Source organism: Varroa jacobsoni, unplaced genomic scaffold (genome assembly GCF_002532875.2).
Source record: "Varroa jacobsoni isolate VJ856 unplaced genomic scaffold, vjacob_1.0 scaffold_787, whole genome shotgun sequence".
NCBI classification, from domain to species: Eukaryota; Metazoa; Arthropoda; class Arachnida; order Mesostigmata; family Varroidae; genus Varroa; species Varroa jacobsoni.
This window is the reverse complement of record NW_019213689.1, coordinates 1-17,315: the sequence shown is the minus strand read 5'-3', so window position 1 is coordinate 17,315 and position 17,315 is coordinate 1. Positions and strand designations below refer to the sequence as shown.

Below are 17,315 nucleotides of genomic sequence, written 5' to 3'. Positions count from 1 at the left end.
CCGTCGTCGTCGTCGTCGTCGTCGTCGTCGCTTATCGACGGTTACAATCTCAGCTTTTTCAGACTGAGGTCTCAGTTGAGCCAACTATGCTGGCGCTTTTAAGCATCTGTCAATATAACATAACTACTAGCATCATTACCAACGACTACTAATTGCAAAATGGTTATTGTTGTTGTTTTTGTCGTCGTCGTCGTCGTCAAGTCGACGTTTGCGCCGCAATCGCGCGGCATGCGCCGGCCGCCAACACGCAAGATAATTGAAAATATGTTTCGTTCGCTAATGCTCATGTAGACGTAGACGTTGCTGCTGCTGCTGCTATCGGATTTGGGCGTTTCGGTTCTTTTTTGCAGTTGGGTCCATGCATATATCCGCGCGTACAGTTCACGGTGCTAAATTGTTTGCATCCAGTTGCTCGCAGAACTGCAACACAGCGGATGTTCAGCACGGTACCTCTGCAGTAACAGCACAGACTGGTGAAGCTGATAATATATAGCAGTAACGAACCCATTGCTAAATTAAGCCCGTTTGTGTGCAATTGTTTGAAGACAGGAAATCTAGCCGCTGCCGTAGACGACGGACACTTCGCGAAGCGCTATGTGCTTCACTTAGTTCTACTGCTATGCTAAAATGAAGACTTTTATTACTTTACTTATATACTGCTGTTTGCTAGCTTTCTGGCCGTTCACTGACTGGCTGACTATCAGTAGGAGAAGCAATAACGGCAGCACTGTTGCTGCCAGGCTAATGACGGTTGGGCTTGTTGGTTAGCCGGTGTCGTTGGGCCGCGGTGGGGCCCCAGCGGTTGTGCGGCAACAACATCGCCATCGACAACAACGCCAGCGGCAGGCCGCGTTACGCTATGTCGTGCCGCGTGCCGTAATGATGGCCAACCGCCTAGTAGAAAATCATTTCGCAGTAGTTCTGCCGTTGCTAATACTGCTGATATGACTGTTAACAGCGGCGACGGTGAATAGTAACGCTGAGAAATGCCGGACAGATAGCAGATAGCTAAAGACGCTAGGGAAAGACCAAGCTATGGCAGGCGTAGAATTCACTGCTGCCGCGGCGGCTGTAACTGAGGGCGGATGCTAAAACGAGGAAGCAACGAGCCTACGACGAAAAATCCCTGCCGCCGAACATCTCCGAACATTTTGTGGTAAAGACAATGTAGGAAATAATTGGCATTTGCGTAGGTCTCATCGAACAACGACACCAGGCAGGGAAAAAGATAATTACTAGCAGTTAGAGGCTGCAGGAAGGACAAGCTAGGCAATGCCACTTGTCATTACTGCTACTGCTGCTTATCTAGCGGATCTTTCATTTATTATATATGTAGTTATATTGGGACCACCCGAGCTCTTGTTCTATGGAACGGGACGGCCATGAGACATACGGCCAACATAGATAAATAATATAGTACATATGTAAGGAAGGGGGCCGCATAGCCCCCACTACTGAGCCATTCAGTGGAGATACTGCAGTCGGCTGTGTTCCTTTTATTTGGAATTTATGTTCATGACGATCATTACACCCATGAGCATCATTAGGTAATGCATTGTTCTATAATAGTCGCTATTATTTTCTGTTAGAACAGTGTGTGCTCGTATCTTGCATTTACCTGCGCCCCAGTCAGCTGGGTGAGCGACTGAAATTAGGCAACGCCGATGATGGTGTCGACACCGACGCCGCTGGGTTTACGCATATAATTAGTACTGACTTTTCAACGCCAGCGCTCAGCCTGTAGAGTAGACTGAACTGAGCTAGTTTCAGTAATATCATTTCGTCAAAATGGCTCATCGAACTATTCTCTGTTGAGTATAGCACTCTCGTTTTTGTTGCAGTGGTAAATAATCGCGGGCGCAAGACAATAAGGTTCCATAACGAGGTTCATTAGGCAGGGTGAGAGAAACGATCTAACTGGCCCTCTTCCGGGTGTCGTCGCTGCGCTTTTACATATGTTCACATAATTAAGTATCTCTCTAAAAACTGTTTCGTCTATTCGTAACGTCGAAACAGTGGGCTGAGACAGAATAGGACCAGCTACATCTCTCTTTTCGGCCGAGTGGTTTAGCAGACGCAGTCGCTACCACTGATTGAAAGGTAGCATAGATATTTTCATATCAGTATCTACACTACACCAGTTCCGTGTTGTGTCTGATAGGGGCCATCTGGTCAGAGAGCGCGAAACGTGTATAATGGAAACTTACGCCATAACTTCTGTCGGTTAGTGCTTCAGGTGATGGACTATTTTTCAGCTCAGCTCTTATTGGCAACACCTAGTAGCCTGAACTAGTAAAACTGGAGTGCACTATCTTAATCTGCCCGTAAAGATTTTAAAAAGTGTTGAATATTTGAATCGTTACGACCGTTTCATGCTGTGAAAATGGAAAAGCTGACTTTTATTATTGTTAAATGTGATCTCCAGTTGCATGCATGCGTGAGATTGCCGGACCGAAACATTTTACTTTGTTTAAGAAACAGGCCAACCTATATAGATGTGTATAGTAGACACTACATGCAACTATGTAATTTTGCGTTGCCCTGCCGTCCATGGTGCTCAAAAATGGTTGCAACACAGTTGACGTCGCCTGTTTAGAAGCTGCGTCCAAACGAACACAGATTTGGGAATATATTATCGCCTTCTCGTCGCTGAAGAAGGCGATCTAAGACGGTCTGCTGCTCGATGCTTGAAAAAATCCAGCGGTATCTGAGACCAGTTAGATGTTGTTTTGACTGCCCTCAGAGAGCCACCGTATACTCATGTCATAAAGTTTATGTTCGAAGTATCCATGAACCATCTGAGACATTGTATACATTGCCAAATCTAGCCACCAAGACAAAGGCATCGAAATACAGATCGTATTAAAGTTTAATTTATGCACTTATCGCAATTAATTAACCACAACGGGTTTCCCGTAATGTTGTTGCTGTTTTGGAGCAGCAACAGCAATTGTACTCGGTCGCAATGTGGAAGGCCGTCGATTTTGGGTAGCGAGGCCTTTTCGTCATTTAGTGGGGGTTTGTTTAGCGTGGAGACGTTGCACTTCGCCTAAGTGTCACCCAGATTCCGAAAACAAACTTACTGTCCTCGCCGTGATAAATTCGCGGGTTTTGTTCAAAAAAAAATAAAAAGCGGCGATTCTTTACCAGCAGTTGACGACGACAAACAACGCAATGAAAAATGTTAAAATCTATCCTGAACGCTGTCTATGTACGTAAAAATCGATATATTCATTGTTGTGCTCAGCAGTCATAAAGGAACAAACAAAATAATAATTCAAAGTAAAAATCCAAGCAAGTTGCTATAATTCGGAAATGCGACCACATTGAGGTGCGCACTGATAGCAGAACGCATTTTCTGTAAGCGGCTTCTATTTTTGACTACCTATGTCTTAATACTATCAAGTAATATATATCAACCTGTTGACCACTACTCCATTACGAAAACAGGGTTCCAGTAAATACCAGTACCGAACGTCTGTCTATACAGATTATGTTCGTTCATATAGCGACAGTAGAACTTTGATGTTTTTAGCATATAGATCCAGCCATATTGTAGTAACAGTTACTATACTCACGCTACGTAATCAACAATGATGGTGGAAAAGCGGGTCGCTTGCGCCCTGATAGAAACTCTCTGACCTAGATAAATTCTAATGATGGAAAAGCTCCATAGATTATAAACAGACAGACAAAACCAAGCGATACGTTCATATTTGCCGCCGATCAAGCATAAGTACAAACGGGCGTGCACATTTGGCGGAAATAAAAACACCAATCAGCCATTCCAGCCGGGTCAGAGTAATACAATCGGACAGACACGACATGGTGCGCTAGATCGGGAAAGAAGTAAGAAAAAAATATGATGTGCTAGTTGGAGGCAAAGCAGAAAGCGGTCGCGGGTATTGCTTTTTACTTATGATGTATTACGCAGTTTATATGTTTTTTTTTTTTCTGTAGGCAGACATGAAGATACCCTATCATGTTTGCGATCGGGATAGAGTTCATCTATGGCGTTGACAACACTATTCGCACCAGACCTCAGCCCTATGTACCATTCCGCAGCTGGCGGTAGCCTTTGTTTATCTGTTGACGTCCACTTGTCAGCGGGCTTAGCTCCACCTGGTGTCAAAACTGCGTGACTGCAGCTTATAGTCATGCATGCAGCCCTATCTGTGATCTCTAACATACATATCCACATGGCAAAGACGTGGAAAAACACGGGTAAGCTGACCGTTCGATGCAAACAGAATGGCGGCGGACGGCTTCTATGGTGTCGTCAGAATTTCTGTTTTTTTTTTTTTAAATTTAGTTTGTACCATTTTGCTAATCAGCCGTAGAGTCGTTCATAGGTTCTCCTCGGCTTTATTGCCTTTGTTGTTCACTTTTGCAGGAGGGCGACTATCCGGTAGTGACAGCCCCGCTGGTGGCAAAGGTGCGATAAGATCTCAGCAACACAATGCTCGGAGTCCAGCTACTCAGCACTAACTCGAACGGTTAGTAGTCCTATTATATAATATATCGTATCTTAGTGACAGGTCCGGGGAATTTGTATCTGGCATCAGATGTGCCCAGTTGGGCCCGCCCTCTACGCATAGGCCAGCAGACGGGTACAGTGACAGTAAGAACCTTATCGTTCAAAAATACTGATGTTTTTTATAAAAGTAAATCGTTTTCTAACGTCAACAGGTTGCTTTGCCTTTTTACCGCAGTTTACTTGCTTTGAGTACGCCTATGGCAAACGACTGTGCAGTCTTGCATATATGAAAAGCATCTTCCGTAAAATATAATTTATCATAGGACTGGCGTTGCGGCAGGCCAATCGTGGGATTTCCGACACTGACGTCCAGGGTTAGTTTTTCAGACCTGCGCTACCATCTGCTTTTCAATACTTCGAATATATCGAAAATATTTTCGAAAATGTACGGGTTAAGACGATTTAATAAACCCAATTTAAGTATCTCACAAACAAACTTTGCTAGCAGAAATCAGGATAACATCAAAGGAGCTCCCTTTGTTTAGATCAAAAAAAGGCCTGCTTAAGTATATCTCTGCTTTCATTTTGAATGAATTTATTTGATGGCACTTTCCAAGAAGTATATTCTCAGCGATATTCTCATGTTATGAGAAGAGGTTTTTCCACTGCCTCATCTTTCATTAACGCTTCCATTACGATCGTATAGTAAAACAATGGGCATCCATGCCTGACAACTACTTACGATTAATAACCAGTGGCCAACACTTTTATGAAGTAATGACAACGGCCTTTTAATGTCGCGAGTCGCTTCTGCTGGCCCTCCTCTCGCTCGAATTGCCATTTTGGACGAGAATTGGACGCTACTTGCCGAGTTTATAGTTGGCGGGGATCGGGCTGCGGCGGTGGTGGTCTACGTTGACGTAGTCAATAAACTAATTTCTCCGTCCACCTTCCTGGCTATTAGTCTTCAATGCAAAACTCCGTCTGCTGCGTCATGAACCCAGCGACCGTCGTCACGGACAGCCTTTTTAAAAATCTCATTGGCTGCTGTTTCTGCAGCCGCTGGTGATACCCACGCAGAACAGACACACCCCAACGGAGCTCTGACGGACACAAATTCAAAAGCGAATCTCGTCGATGCTCAGTTTATCGGTAATAGTCAGATCTATCCAGTCGCGTTTCGGAATTAAGATTTGCAGATTTTCCTCGCTGTCCATGCTGCGCTAACCCGGTTTGTGGGCGCCGCAGCCGCCGCAGCCGCCAGCCGGCAGATACTTTACCGCCGGAGTCGAACAGCTGATCGGAACCAACACGAGCGGCCACAACAACAGCTAGCTCGTGCTCAGCACGTGGTAACTGTGGAGAAGAATATTCAAACCGGACCTGTTTGTGTATGTATGGGCGTCGTGTATGAGTGAACCTGTGAGTGTGAGAGAGTGTGTGTGTGTGTGTATGTGTGTGTGTGTGTGTGTGTGTGTGTGTGTGTGTGGTGTGTGTGTGTGTCTCTGTGTGTGCGTCTGTGTCTGTGTGTGTGTGTGTGTGCCTGTCTGCGTACCACCTTCAATGCATCAGCGCTTGGAGAGAGGGTAGAGCTGTTGCGGGAAAGGACGTTTAGTGCTTGAGGGTTCTTTAGTCGTAACGTGAAAGGTTGTCTGTTGGGTAGCGGGAGGCCACTGCTATATATATATATATATATATATATATATATATATAAAATAGTGGCCTCCCGCATAGCGTATCTGGGTTGGGTCGCCATAGGCGACCGTCAATTAGTTTGAGTGGTTGAACCGATACTCGTGGAAGTTAACGAAAAAGTAGTAGTATGTTGAGAACAAGAGAGACATTTTAAGTAGGAGATGTACCTCGATGGAAGCATCATAAGATGCAGGCCGTTCGAAAAGGTAATCGATAGTGTTAACAAAGATGCAGCTTTACAGTATCCGAAGAAGATAAAGTATAGTACCTGAAAATACTACTTTCAAGGTTTAAAAGAAAGCATCGGACCGCATTTGAAATTTGTTGTCAAGAGCTACCTCTATCGTCGCCGACTGAAGCGATATTACATATAATAAAATACCGTTTTTACCCATTTGAAACTTAGTATATTTGTAGTGGCTTCAGCTTCTCAACTTGGTATAGTAAGACGGAACAGCTTTAAGGGAAATGAGCCATGTATCGAAGGCATAGATTATTACATATTGATATAAGTTGTTGCTAATCGAACTGCCTTAAGCTATCGCTAGTAATTAACACTAGGAAATATCAAAGTATAAGAAAAACAATAACAATGTGTATTACAGCACTCGAGTCGTCTGCTGTCGGTGGTGCGCTGGTGCTGGTTGGGGGAAGCGCCAATTCGGGGCGCCTCCCTGAGCTGGCCACCGAAGAAGACGATGACTCAATGGACTCCGAACGTGCCCTTGAACTTATCAGGTAAAATCCATGCTACCGTAAAAACCGTACCGGCTTCATACACACACAGGATGACATGACGGTTTTTAACAGTTAGTTTCAAAAGTACGACCCGCTATATACGTTATTCAAACTACTGTAAACGGAAGTTTCCTGTTAACTTTTAGATGTGCAATGGAGAGTGACTCTGACGTCGACTCCGAGGATCTCGAGTGGCCTCGCAGCCCGCGACCAGACACAGACGCATCAAGCCATCCCGACAACACAGCACAAGTTGAAGGTTGTTTTCTATAGATAAAGTTGACACTTGAACAACTTTGGTTTACGCAATTTTACTGGAATTTTAGAATAAATCGATTTACTTGCTAGTTTACTTGCCATCAGTTTTTAAGACATTCTTTCACCAAGCAAATTTGGTGTTAAAGAGCGCGTCCAGCCAGTCATTTTTCACTGTCAGATGCATGTTTACCAGTTTGCTTTGCCAATGATCGGAACAAAATATAAACCATTGAAGCGAGTTCAGGGGAATATTGAGAATAGAAAAGACCATATCGTTTCCCGAGCGGTTTTTCTAAGAGCGGTTTACCGTATGCGGTCTGGCATTGTCGTAAAGGAAGATGACTTTACCTCTCTTTAGCAGGCCTTTTCTGTTCGGTGGTGTGGTTCAGTCGATGCAACTGGACTATGCACAACTTTCTATTGCCCATTTTGTTCTTCTCAGGTATAGACGACCCCTTTAATCGTACCAAGTACATATTATCGTTTTCTTGAGATGGTTATATGGATTAATTTTGGTTTTAGGCGTATCTCCCAGAGCTACCCATTCTTCTCTATGTTTTATGTTGCCGTGGAAGCATTGCTTCTCACCACTAGTGACAATTCTGTGCAGAAACCTATTATTGTAGTCGCACGTCTCTAGTGAAGTGTCGAAGGATAATAAGAAACGGTATCTTTTGTGAAGTTTATCTATGCTCATAGGGTGCCGCAGCTTCTAATTTCTGAGTGGATTTCATATATTTAAGGTTGCTGTCGATTTTATTGCGAAAATGGTTCTCCTCAGCCTCAGATGGTTGACCGGGGTGGGGTGCATCTTTCGGATTCAAGATGCTATTGTCTAACTTTGCAAACCAGTTTTTGAGGAATCACAATTTTAATAACCAAGTGTAAACGTCCCAATTTAGATGTAGTGCTCTCTACGCGGACACAAGCATCTGATCATTTATTTTACCTGTGTCCTAAGAGATACCAACTAAGGCCTCTATGTTTACAGAAAAACCATCGGCCGATGAGGAGTACGAAACCGAATTAAAGCTCCGAGAGGAAACCCATGTTAAAACAGAAGCCAAGGTAATCAATTGTTCTGACGATTGCTTGATTCGTTCAAGATGCATTGTGGTTCACAACATTGTCCATTAACAATCATACGAAAAGAGAGGAGGATCAAGTTTGCCTTTACTTTTAGACATTTACGCCGGCTGGAATCTATTGGAAAATAGGCAGATATTAATCACTGCTACATGTTTGTGTTGTACATATTTAACAGGAATGTGAGCCAGAGGACAGGCTAGATGTTCTCGAGGCTCAGGTCCAAGCCGAAGCCCATCGAGAGAGACTCTCTGTCGTCGATACAGCTCCGAATATAGCCGAATTTCAGCGAATAGTTGCCGAAAATGGGGTGTCCGCTGCTGCGGCCGCAGCAGCTGCTGAGAATCGTATGTGTTGATAATAAAATAGTATCATTCTATTCAATTCTACGCACCGGGACCTTCAACTCGTGGTCTGTTGATTATTATTTGTTGTGTGATATTGGCTTGTCGCAAAAGCATTGATTGTCTTCAAGCCAAAATTGACAGACGTATATAATTGAAGCAGTGCCTTTCCTATCGATGACCCTCCGTTACGCTTCTGGCAATACCATCACTGTGGAACTTGTTTGATTTCTGGGCAAAGATTGTAACAAGTGATTGTTGCAGCCTTCTATTGAAGCTAGATTAACGCCACTAACGGAGTCCTGCAGAGACCGAAACTAGATTTGGGCTATAAAAAAGTATGCATTTAAATTTCGTTTAAATCTAACATCGTTATAGAGAAAGATGGCATCGTTTTTGTTTTTTTTATCTTTGGTCCATACTTTGATGGCTTGTTTTTGACAGTGAAGGTCTAAGACCGTTGTTGCCAGGCGATAACAGTTCATAGTGCACGATTTTTTCTATTTCTACCAAACACATAAGACGACGTTCGTTAACGCCAGTCTAAGCTTCACCACAGATTGCTAATACATATTTTCTGATTTTTTTTTTCCAATTTTCACATTACTGTCACATATCACCCATTTTTCATCATCCATGATCAGCTGTTTTGATTTCATTGCGTTCCTGTTAGATCTTTCACATGAAAATATGATCAAGTACATGCTTTTTTTTTTATCGATTCGTGCAGCACTCAAACATTAAGCTTTTTTTGCAGCCAGTTCCCTTCAAATAATATGCTGGGTCTTTGGTTCCCTGGCGACACTATGACTACGCACGTGTTGGTCCTCCTCAACTACTTTAATTACGAGGAACATTTTTTGCATTAAAATATCCAAAAGGAAAGCAACAGCATTTTCTCTCATTTTTAATAACGCGTCCAGGCCATAAATAGACCTATGTATTTGTCCCTTTATTATAACAAGATTCTCAAATACAGAGAGCTTTGCAGAAATTTTCAATACGCTCTACACTATGTCTGATTATAGGCATTTGAATATAAAGCGATCTAGCTAGAAAAATGGTCAGCTCTTGTTCGACAACTTAATATATTATTGAACCGATACTGCTAAAGAGTTTAAAATGAATAATTATACGAATCAGCATTGCTATCTGTAGATATTTTCGTATAATTCTACATTTGCGTATGGTTCGATCGGAAAGTTTAATAGGAAATAATAACTAGCAACCTTCGTAAATTTACCTTACAAATATCACTATCTAATTAAAAATGGCGTTGGCTTACAGTGGCCGGCGGGCTGAACCCGCTGGATCTGCATCGACTCGCTATGCTCGGACGTTTACCGAACCAATTTTTATTGGAGACGGCCAACATGGCGGCAAAAATTCAAGCGGCGCATGATCAAGCAGTCCAGCATTCCCTAGTGCACGCGCTCCATCATAATCCGCTCGTAAGTTCAGGCATTTAGTAGCAGTAAAAAAAAACACTTCAGAACTACTACCTAATATTTGTTATCGCTATTTTGATAGAAGAAACTGGCAGAATGGAATTGAATAATTTTCGTCATCCCTGTCTTGATGTAGCGATTCTGATTCATTGGTGTTACAGATAATTTACTGTAAATCATAACTGTACTATATGCCCCTGGTTGCTCTGCTCTACCTGTTCCATGGCCACTGGTCAGGTGTTCCTTTCCGCTTTCGTTGAGACGCTCGAGCAATTTTATCGCTTTACCACGGTTGTTTCATTTAGAAATATTTTCTTATTGAAAAATTTCATACGTAGTGTACATAACCTATAGTTCGATTGTAGGTTTATAGTTATTTAGTAGCAACCATCTCTTGTCAAGATGGCTTCCTTATCCTATTGCAGTTTTTGGGGTTATAATAGTTTTCAACTTGACCTATGCATCACCTTGCTGTAGCTACCCTATAATCATTTTCCCGTAATTAATTAAGTAGAGCCTATCCGATGTTTCCTTTCCAATTATTCGACAGCACAAATCAATTTAATCAACGAATCGGCTTAAATAACAGGTGCAGACCTATCGTTGATCCTGTAATCTTTCCCCACTCTTTCGTTGAAACGCCCTTGTGATCCAGATACTTTACTCTTTTCCCAATCTATTAATCCAATTTTACCTCAACGTATTTTTCAATGATTTCGGTTATAGTAGCTTTATCAGGTCTAAGCTATACTGTATTACAGTTACCTTGCGGCAATGATGCCGTTCTCCTATTAGAATACCTCCATGGCCTGTATCGTAGCACTCCAAAGATATTACTGACCTCAATTTCGAAATAGTAAATAAAAACCCAAATAATCTTCACTTCACGTAAAGCTTTAAATAAGCCAAACTGTGGCTTCCAAGCTAGGGCAAATCGAGCTGCGAATCTTCCTCTTATCCTTTAATATTATTGTGTCAAACAAGTATCGAAAAAATGCCCAGCTGTTAGCGGATTTCGGCTTGACTCGTGGCTGGGCTTATGGCGTCACATTCGCCTGCCTGCTAACTATTCACGGGCCAACTTAAGAGCCATCAAAAATGAATAACTTTCGACAGTGCTTCATTTTTTGGAAAATAAAGTACCAAAAAACGTGCCACCCTTTGTTTAAAATGAACGTAGAAGAAAACTGACAACAATAAAGGAAGTTAAAAACTAAAGCAAAGTTGACATTAGACTTAGAAGGTTAGAAGATCCGGTAGCATATGTGGGCAATCAGACGATTAGGGCACGTATAGTTTGTCGGTATTTTTTTTACGGAAACGCAAAAAAGTAACACGCTTTATCGTTAAAACATCTTCGTAATAATCATGACACCTTACAATGTTATTCTTGTCTTTCTTGGCATTTAATATGTTCCTCAGCGTTGACACCAACATATCTTATCGAAAATATCTATGTCGTATTGTTTTTTTATATATAGTTTTTATATATTACTATGTCGTATCTAGTTTTTACACCTATATTTTTTAAAGGTCATATATGAACATTTCCGAAAAAAGGTCCTAAAAACTACATTCGTCCAGTCAACTAAATTTCTTTCGCAGCTTAAACCAATGTTAAGCTCTGTTTCTCAGCTCTGAGAAATATCTGTTTCAAAAAAGCACGTTATGGGAGCTATTTCATTGATCAGCGCAGACATTTACCTTTGGTGATATCTAAGTAGGCAATCTTATTATTCCTATAACTATTAGCAACTTACCAATGAGCATGTTTCATGGGCATCTGCTATATTTTTAATAGATGATGGAAGCTTCTCGACTGGCCCCTGTGGGTTCCGTTGGTCTGGGCAAAAGCTTTCCACGAATTCCGCTTGGAGGCGTTATCGGCGCTCGAGAGAAACAACGCCATTTAGGCGGTCTACCAGCGTTTCCGGCGCCAGAAAAGGAGCCCGAGGCGGCTACACCTAAGAAACGGCGTTTAGGCGGAGGGGCATCTACCGTCAACCAGATGATCGACGACAACGGTGGGTGTAACAATGGCTTCAGCAGAACGATTTCTTGCGCTCACAACCGGCAGACTATTTTGCAGTGTTTGAAATTTCTTGAAACCTGCGAGTTAAAACCTGTCAGAGTCCAAAGGAGCCTATAAATAACACCAAGTTTTTGGTTGGTTTATCACAGCAAGGGGCTCGTCTGCATCCGGCGGGCCCACAGAGGAGATCACCGATTTAGAGGAACTTGAACAGTTCGCTAAGACATTTAAGCAGAAACGAATCAAGCTCGGATTTACGCAGGGCGATGTAGGTCTGGCTATGGGAAAGCTTTATGGAAACGACTTTTCACAGGTACCTCAAACTTGTTGCGCGTTGATCAATAGTGTTCCTTTCTGTAGGCTTTTATTGAACTACTGCCTCTGATTCGGTGAAGCAGCACTTATATGAGTTTGACATAATGCCAATATAATACAGTACAGGACTTACATGTTCTGTGTCTTTCAGTCGATCTGCCAGATGTGACAGTTGAATACTTAACAATATATTAAGTAACAATGCTGACCTCATTTTATGGGGGCAGAAAGCAAAATTCTTAGGGAAACAACTTAAGGAAAGGTAGCGACCTTGTGACGCTTATATCAAACATGAACTGTTTAACTATTTTCGAGCTAGTTTGCAATACTAGAATTTACATTCATAAATGTAAAAAATCTTTTTATTACAGACGACCATCTCCCGTTTTGAGGCGCTGAATCTGTCGTTCAAGAACATGTGCAAGCTCAAACCGTTGTTGCAGCGCTGGCTGCAGGATGCGCATGCCTCCCTGGGTCAACCTGGAAGCGCTCAGGGGCAAGTGGGCGGCCATGGTACCCACGGGCCACATGGTCCCCATTCGTCCAGCGTCGAAGTACAGGTCCCGACACCAGCCGGGGGGCTTCCACATCCAGCGCACCCTGGACCGCATGGATCATATACCGGCGGCGTGCAACAGCATTCGTCCCCGACTGGGTCACTCGTTGGGGCTTCTGTGACATCTGGACATCGGCCTCCAGCCTTGGCTGGGTCGTCCCCTTCTCCTGTGTCGACGAACCTGACGGCGGCACAAACGCTTGGACCGCCGGTACTTCCGGGTATGTTAATATCAGACTATTAAATACGTGTCAAAAATAGTTTAAATCACCTCTTTAACATTTTCGGATCATCGTAATGACTGACGTAATGAGAGAGTGACTGACGGTTTCACTTACGCTTTGTGATTGTTTTTGGTGGTGATGCCACATTGCAGGTGGAGGCTCACCAGGTTCAGGTAACGCAGCTAGTGGTACCGGGGCATTGTCTGGCTGTTTGCCAGGCGCATTAAGCTCATCATCCATCCTCCAGGCGGACTCGATTTGCCGGCGCCGTAAAAAGCGAACCAGCATCGAGTCCGCGGTGAGGGTGGCGCTCGAGCGAGCCTTTCTTCTCAACTCGAAGCCCACGTCCGAAGAAATTGCTGCGCTGGCCGATCGGCTCGCCATGGAGAAAGAGGTAAAGAGATTCTCTTGCTTGTAGGGATTTTAAGCAAACGGGCATGCAGTTCTGTTAGAAAAAAGACTCCTTTATTTTATTATTATTTACAATACCAAGTACTCGTCGGAACATGACACTCGCTGTCATGTAGCGACTTCCCTGAATTTCCATTCGTGGTTCTGTGACGTGAGATTCTGATGCTCAAACGTTTTGCTTGAACTATCTCCTTAAAATATCACAGGTGGTTCGTGTGTGGTTCTGCAATCGACGTCAGAAGGAGAAACGCATCAATCCGTCTCTGGCCCTCCAGGGCGGGCCTCCGTCGCCCACCCCGCCGACGGCTGCCCCCAAGGGCGCGCCCAGCACAGGGGCGCCTGCGTACCATCAATCGCAGCAACTACAGCAGGGTATGCTCCTTAGTAAATTCAGATTTTACGATGAGTCACTTTTGCGTCAAGTACATGAACGTTTATGTGTCCGCATGTGCTAATGGCACATGAATTCGTAGCATTGTTCGCTTTCAAAAGTAAAAAGTATTTTTATATAGCTTTTTTTTAAATACCTCAACATTCAAGTAATGGAAACCGTTGTTCATTCAGTTCAATTGAACAGCGAAAGGTCGGCGGATGCTATTAAAACGACTTGTATAGTCATTAGTCCATCTTCTATTTCTCACTTATTCATGCCTCTATGTGTGCATGTATTCGTTTGTGCTTTGGGCAGGCTTGTGCATGTCGGATGCAGGTTCGGCGTTGGAGCGACCGTTGGGGGCCCTCGGATTGGCCTCGGCGGGGGAGAGCGACAGTGAGCACTCCGATAGCAACCATCCGCCGGCAACGATGTCGAGCAACGCCGGAGACTAAACCACTCTCAGTAACTTGCTTAAGTTACCCAGTTCACTGACAGACTTTCCTATTTACTTACGTAGACGAACGGTACAGAAGATGGTCGGGACCAGATCTTAGCGTCAATCAGTCACTCAGCTGTGAAAATCGTTTGTTTCGTGAACAAGAAATGCACGTCTTATACAACACCTGTGCACCGGAGCACTGAATAGAGACATGACAAAACGGCACCTTGTGCGATAGTCACCGTCGCGAAAACACCTCAATTCAGCGCGTAGCTTCGAAATGCTGAAACTTCGAAAACATTTGTCAAAGTGAACTTATACGCTAGAAATATTTTCAGTAGATGTCGCCAGTGATCTCATCAGCCCAAAACCTTTATCAGCTCACGATGGTGGGATACGAACTCCAAGCGACGGTGAAAGCGTGACCAGCTTCGGAGCAGGCACAAAGATTGAGGGGACCTTGTTTTGCAATTTAATATTATTCCTCAGCTTTCATCGTGGGTACTAAACCCACGTGCGAACATGTTTTCGAGTTTCGCTCTAAACAGGCGTAATACTACGGTCGACTAATGGAAATGTAGATGTATTTGCTGGGCCTGGTTTCAACAGGCCAGCACTGTGTCAAGACTTAAAGCGTAACTTATTAAGTTTTGACTTACTAGCTTGACAAATGACCTTCATTTCCAAGCTATGAAGATGGCATATAAAGTGCAGTTTTAGTTATTATCCAATAAGATTGGAACTAGTAAGAGTTTATGAAAACAACTTATGGTCAACTTCCGCACATTACGCACATTTAAACAAACAGTCTGATTATGCTTATTCTATTTCTTCTGTTCTCTTTTCCTTTCGATTTTCAAGATGAACAAGCTTTTAATGGTTTCGGACCTAATTTTGGGAAAGTTTCCTGTTTAGGTACAGGTTTACAATTCGGGATTCCTAAATATATTGATTGTATTGACTTAATGAATTCGAGTCGTGTTTGTCAGGTGCTCGGTAAAAATTAAGTGCCACACATGAGTGAATAGATTATTCCGACCTAATAGACCATATTTAGAGGTCGTAATTGTATTCATTAAAAATCTTTTACTGTGTGTTACAAACATTTGTCACTTACGTTTGACTTCGATGTTTTCACAATTGTTTTTGCTAAATTCATGTTACTCAATCAAGTGTTTATGGGTTGTATCTGGGTGCGATAATGAAGCGACCAAGTGATGAGTGTGACACCTCGGAGCGACAGACATATGCGAAAGACGCCAGAACGCGCGCGAATTTTGTCTTTGGCTTTCTTCAATTCAACGATCCCGTCTGTGTAGCCTCAACATTGCGCCTTCAATGCAACAAAATTCGGCCCATATTCAGAGGCTCAGAGTGATCAGCGACCAGCTGGATGTTTCGCGTATGACCCTTCCGGTCGTACGTACCCATAGGGAACAACGACAAAAAGATAGAGTGTGCCAGTGATTTTATGAATTAAGCCAGGCAAGATCAACTTCGCGATAGGCGTATTGCAAAACGATTGCTGAAGATGTGTGAATAGTGTTTTGGGATAGATGTTTATAATACACTTTTAAGTTTTGCCCAGCATACAGACATATTTCGGATGTTACCAAATACGTATTGTGCTAGCATCGAAAATGTATATCCTTCATACGTCTAACGATGTGAGGTACACGCATCGTGGTTAATTGAAGCATACGCGATCGGTGAAGCGCTACGGCATGGAAACGCCTAGGTGTGACAGCGCCTATTTCCAATCATTCGATATAGGTTTGATGGGCCATGGCGGCGGGTTGAAATAGGTGTAGTCCAAAAGCACGATAGATATATATATATATATATATACACATTGCAAAGGAATCTTCAACGCAGTCGTGTAAAACAGTCCTTTTGTCCTGTAATGTCAGGCTGATATCTATGCGGGTATTTTACTATTGCTACTAGAATGATAAAAAGGGCATATTTAGCCGAAGAAATACAGAAATAGAGATACAACGCTTTGAGTGATTAGGGATATTGTCCGTGACAAAGTGGAAGGTGGAAAACTAATGTACACCATCTGATTAGATATGACGGACGCCGTTAGAGATAGTGATCATGATGCAATTTATGATAACAAGATCGGAATTTAACAACGTGTTTCGGAGCGCACTAGCGACATTGCCATCGATCACCATACGCAAATTAACCCACACCTGTATATATACATATATGAGAGAAATATGTGTATATAAATGAAATACCTATCTATGGGCATATAATAATTGCATTAAGTTATTTGTGCATAGCTGTGTGTGTACATGTGTGCAGCAAAGGGATACTGTATAAATATTATTTATATGCATATGTATTTGCTATAGTTCCTGGTGGTGACCCATCCCAGTACGGTAAACTGTACCGCGTCCAACGCCATTATCTACGGCTTTGCTAAACAGCAAATATTGAGCTTACGATGGCGCAGAAACTATGGCAGCAATCCGGTCACAATAACCATGGCAACAGCAATTGTTTCTATTGCTCCTATCACCGGAGGGATTTTAGACTAGATATTGTGGGAGCTAGAGAAAATTAGGTGTCGGTGATACTCTAGAAAAAGGACGTAACACAGCATCCCCTATGTACCAGTTTTCCTTAAATATCCTCGTTGAATACCATCGCTCGATATACTGAAATCAAAATGAACTTCGATTTAGTTTAGCTGTATCCTAAGCGTGTGCAAAAAATTCTAGCCGAGCCGTGCGAAAACCTCAATGGAGGCCTCAACTACCTCATCTAGGTATGGTGATCTGAAACAGCGATTGACGATACACTATACAAGCATAAAATATATACATGTACGAATACACACTGCAAAATATATCAGTATGTGGGAGCATAGACCTGAGAGTACCCCCATAACAATGAAACCGGTGT

At 42.9% G+C, this 17,315-nt stretch overlaps 1 protein-coding gene across 3 annotated transcripts in view; it reads left to right on the top strand.

Moving 5' to 3' along the window:
- Positions 1-17,307, top strand: part of LOC111263722 (uncharacterized) — a 21,302-nt gene extending 3,995 nt beyond the window's left edge. Inside the window, exons 1-13 of one of the 3 annotated variants that reach the window (XM_022839073.2) lie at positions 3,907-4,224; positions 4,394-4,496; positions 6,778-6,910; positions 7,057-7,169; positions 8,160-8,236; positions 8,433-8,601; positions 9,886-10,049; positions 11,848-12,070; positions 12,228-12,391; positions 12,765-13,170; positions 13,326-13,567; positions 13,791-13,956; positions 14,273-17,307. In XM_022839073.2, coding sequence (XP_022694808.1) covers positions 4,460-4,496; positions 6,778-6,910; positions 7,057-7,169; positions 8,160-8,236; positions 8,433-8,601; positions 9,886-10,049; positions 11,848-12,070; positions 12,228-12,391; positions 12,765-13,170; positions 13,326-13,567; positions 13,791-13,956; positions 14,273-14,412 — 2,034 coding nt within the window. In that variant the 5' untranslated portion in view covers positions 3,907-4,224; positions 4,394-4,459 and the 3' untranslated portion in view covers positions 14,413-17,307. Of the gene's footprint in view, positions 1-3,906; positions 4,225-4,393; positions 4,497-6,224; positions 6,379-6,777; positions 6,911-7,056; positions 7,170-8,159; positions 8,237-8,432; positions 8,602-9,885; positions 10,050-11,847; positions 12,071-12,227; positions 12,392-12,764; positions 13,171-13,325; positions 13,568-13,790; positions 13,957-14,272 lie in introns of those variants that run through there. The other 2 variants (XM_022839072.2, XM_022839076.2) reach the window with 2 other exon arrangements.
- Positions 17,308-17,315: the final 8 nt, after the last annotated feature.